This window comes from Neopelma chrysocephalum, unplaced genomic scaffold (assembly GCF_003984885.1).
Source record: "Neopelma chrysocephalum unplaced genomic scaffold, ASM398488v2 Primary Assembly neopelma1_94782, whole genome shotgun sequence".
Classification (NCBI taxonomy): Eukaryota; Metazoa; Chordata; class Aves; order Passeriformes; family Pipridae; genus Neopelma; species Neopelma chrysocephalum.
Window position 1 is genome coordinate 1 of NW_020923488.1, and position 3,992 is coordinate 3,992.

Sequence of the window (3,992 nt, forward strand, 5' to 3'; positions counted from 1 at the left end):
TGGGATTTAGGGTCACATTTAGGGTTGGGGTTAGTGTCAGGGTCTGGTTTAGGGTTAAGGTCAGGTTCGGGTTTAGGGCTGGGATTAGGGTCAGGTTTAGGTCTGGTTTTAGGGTCAGGTTTAGGTCTGGTTTTAGGGTCATGTTTAGGGTTAGTGTAATCACTGTGATTAGGGTCAAAATTAGGGTTGGGATTAGGGCCAGAATTAGGGGTGGGGTCCCGGTTAGGCCTGGGATTAGGTTTATAGTGTCTACTTAGACCGTGGTCACGCTAATTAAAGACATCTCTACTCGGAGAACAGGGCGGGGTCTGTGTAAATTTGGGGGCGGGGTTATGCTAATGAGGACCCGGCGATCGCGAAATAATTGTGCTGAAGACTTTAGTGGGCGGGGCGAATGCAAATACAGCGCACATGCAGCCAATCAGCTCGCGGCGCTGGGCGCGCTGGGCGGGGTCTGTGGAGAGGGGCGCGGTTATGTCGACAAGGAAGGCGTGTTTATGCAAATTAGACCGCGGAGGACGCGATGGGAATTGTGGGAGCGTTATTTTGGGGGTGTCTCGGGGGTTTTTGTGGGGTCGGTGGGTGCGGGGCGCGGGCGAGAGGTGCGGGATGAGCGGGGCGAGAGCGGGGACGGGGATGGAGAAGGTCCAGAGGGGTGTGCGGGGGTCCCCGTGAGGTGTAAGACGGGCGGTGGGGGCCCGGGCGGGGTGTGGAATTCTCGACGTTATCGCTTCTCGGCCTTTTGGCTAAGATCAAGTGTAGTATCTGTTCTTATCAGTTTAATATCTGATACGTCCTCGATGAGAGGACTTTATATTAAACGGATTTTTGGACGCGGGAGTTGGACCCGGAGCTTGCTCCCTCCGCTCCGCGCATCGTCCCGGTATTGCAGTGCCTCCGGGAACGGTGCACCCCCGCCAGGGGACGTATTGCTGGTTTAAAACAGACTAAACACTTAAAAATTATTATGTCATCCCATTATTATCTCCGGCTTCTTCTCCTTTCTCTCCCAACCGTGTCTTGGGATCCCCCCTGAGGTCCTGCTGAGGCCCTTTCCCCCCCCCCCCCCCCCCACTCCCCTCACGGGAGTTCTGCGGCCTCGGCCTCGGTCGGTTCGTCGCTTCCCGCCCGGCTTTTGCTCCCGGCGAGGAAAAACCACTGAACGTCGTTCGTCTGAAAAGGTGGGGAGGGCGTGGGGGAATTTTTTTATTCGGCCGATCCGGGAGGGGAGCGAGGGGCGCGCGCGTTTCCTCAGGGAAACGGGTTCCAGTCGCCCCCTCAGCGCCCCTTCCTCGCCCACCCCCCCAGTTTAACCCCATCGGGACTCCGGGAACCGTGCAACCCCAGCAAGGGGACCTTCCATGAGTCAAAAACAGACTAAAAACTCACAAACTACGGTTTAACCACGTTATTATCTCCGGGTTCTTCTCGTTTCTCTCCCGACCCGTCTCGGGGTCGCCCCCCGAGGTCGCGCTGAGGCGCCGCCCCCCCCCCACTCCCCTCACGGGGGGCGCCCCAAAATGGCGGCGCCTTCGCCCCGCGCTCGTTCCGCGGCCTCGGACTCGGTCGGTTCAACCGAGCGGTGCCAGCACAGACAGAGGGCACGGGGGCACCGAGAGGTGCCAGCACAGGGGGGAGGACACGGGGCTCCATCGTTAACAAACTGTTTATTTCCCGCGTGAGGGTCCAGTACAAAATTGGGATGGGGAGGAGGAGAAGAGGGAGGGGAAAAGGGGAGCGGCCCCTTTAAGTGGAGCTGGTGGGCGGGGCCTCTAAAGGGGGCGGGGTCCAGGTGGGCGTTAGTAGTGGGCGGGGCCGGCGTGAGTGACAGCGGGATGGGCGGGGCTTCGCGCCTGGGAGGGGCCAGCCCCCCAGGAGGCTGCTGATTGGAGGAGAGCCAGGAAGGGGCGGGCCCAAGGCAGCCATGAGGGGCGGAGCCTCCCGTAGGGGCGGGGGAGGGGCCTTTAAAGGGCCACACCCAGGTGAGGCCCGACGCCAGCGCCTTAAATGGGCCACACCTCGGGGGACCCCCCCCCCCCCCCCTTAAAAGGGCCCCACCCAGCCCAGGTCCTTTAAGGGGGGGGGGGGGGTCACACACAGGGCACCTTAAAAGGGTAACACAGTGGCAGCGGCTTAAAGGGCCGATGCCATCGTTAAAAAAAAACGTTTGCCCGTTTTAAGAGCCCTAAAACGGCACCCGGTGGTGGTGGTGGGGCCCCACCTGAGACAGCATCCGCACCTCGCAGGGGCCTCAGGGGTGTTGCGGGGGGGTCCTTCAAAGGGCCGCGTGGTGAAGGGGGGGTCCCTACGAGGGCTCCGCCCGAGGGTCCTTCCAGGGGGGTGCTCAGGACTCGTCCTCCATGCTGAGGCTGCTGCGGGGGCTGGAGGCACGGGAGGGCCCGGGGGAGGCTAGGAGGGCGCCCGGGGGGCCGAGAGGCGACAGCCCCCCCCCGTCGTCCATCAGGATGTCATCCAGGCTCCCCTCGGGCCCCCCCAGGTCGAGGGGCAGGCCGAGCTCCGAGGGCAGCTCGTCGGCCACCGCCAGGTCCAGGAGGCACTGGGGAGTGGAGGGGGGGCCTGGGGGGAAGGGGGGGCCGCCGGAGGCCTCCTCGCAGCCCACCTCGGCCATGGGAGCCACGGGGGGGATGAGGGGCAGCCCGTGAACCTGCGCCTGCAGCTCCAGTTCCTGGGGGGACGCGGGAGCTCAGAAAATACACCCCCTGATTCCACAGATCCCCCCAGATCCCAACACATCCCTTCCCTGGATTCTGCTCCCCCTGACCCCAAGGGCACCTTCCTCCGGACAACCCCAGAACGGCCCCACAGCCCCCCCCTGCAGTCCCCCACTTCCACCCAGCTCTAAAACCCCCCAGTTTGGACCCACAGCTCATCCAATCCAGCTCCTCTCCAGCTCCTCAGGTCCCTCATCCCACACCTTCCATCCCCACAAACAACCTCCCAAGCCCCTCAGGTCCCTCATCCCGCACCTTCCAGCCCCTCAGGTCCCTCATCCCGCACCTTCCAGCCCCAAAAAGGACCTCCCCAGCCTCTCAGGGCCCCTCCCAGACCTGGACCCGGAGCTGGAGGCTGCGATTCGCCTGCTCCAGTCGCTGCTGGTGCAGCTCCAGCTCCCGGGAGCGCTGGGTCTCCTTCTGCAGCTTCCTGATATAATCCACCGAGGCCTTCAGGATCGTGCCCTTGTTCCAGCGCATCTCCCTGCCGGAACCATCCCTGGATGTCGGGGGCCCTCCCAGGGTTTCTCCCAGGATCCATCCTGGGGGTCCCTGGATGTTGGGGTCCCTCCCAGAACCCACCCTGGGCATCTCTGAATGATAGGGTCCCTCCCAGGCCCTGCCCTGGGGGTCCCTGGATGTTGGGGTCCCTCCCAGGACCCACCCCGAGGCTCCCTGGAGGTTGGGATCCCTCCCAGGATCCACCCTGGGGCTCCTTGGATGTTGGGGTCCCTCCCAGGCCCTGCCCTAGGGGTCCCTGGATGTCGGGGGCCCTCCCAGGGTTTCTCCCAGGATTCATTTGGGGGTCTCTGGATGATGGGTTCCCTCCCAGGCCCCACCTCGAGGCTCCCTGGATGTCGGGGTCCCTCCCAAGGTGCTCCCCGGATGTTGGGGTCCCTCCCAGGCCCCACCCTGGGGGTCCCAGCGCCCCCCCCGCCACCAGGTTCCCCCAGGGAGGGGGTCCCCCACTCACGGGTCGTTGGATTTGGGAATGAGGGTCCCCAGTTCCTTGATCCGGTCGTTGATGTTGAAGCGCCGGCGCCGCTCGACTGCGGGAGGGGGGGATCAGGGTGGGAGGAACATGGGTCAGACCCCCCTGCTGACCCCGCCGGGCCCCCTCAGCCCCCCCTGGGGTCCCCCCCGAGCTCACTCAGGTTGTGGTTGTCCTTCTTCTGCCGCTCCTTCAGCAGAGCCTTCGCCTCCGTTTCTGGGGGGATGGAGGGGGACAATCAACGACCCCCACGGAGAGAGAGACCCCCC

The 3,992-nt window shown here is 64.0% G+C and overlaps 1 protein-coding gene and 1 non-coding gene across 2 annotated transcripts; one reads left to right on the top strand and one right to left on the bottom strand.

Annotated features, from left to right (window-relative positions):
- The first annotated feature begins 726 nt into the window (after nt 1-726).
- On the top strand, nt 727-917 carry LOC113980596. Its single transcript, XR_003538167.1, has one exon. It is a non-coding gene; the product is annotated as a U2 spliceosomal RNA (small nuclear RNA).
- Nucleotides 918-1,873: 956 nt separating this feature from the next.
- On the bottom strand, nt 1,874-3,939 carry LOC113980595 (transcription factor E3-like; the record flags this gene model as incomplete). The annotated part of the gene is made up of 4 exons (XM_027707822.1): nt 1,874-2,686; nt 3,069-3,216; nt 3,706-3,781; nt 3,883-3,939. Coding segments are annotated over 4 exons (623 nt in total), but the record flags the coding sequence as incomplete, so codon positions are not given.
- Nucleotides 3,940-3,992: the final 53 nt, after the last annotated feature.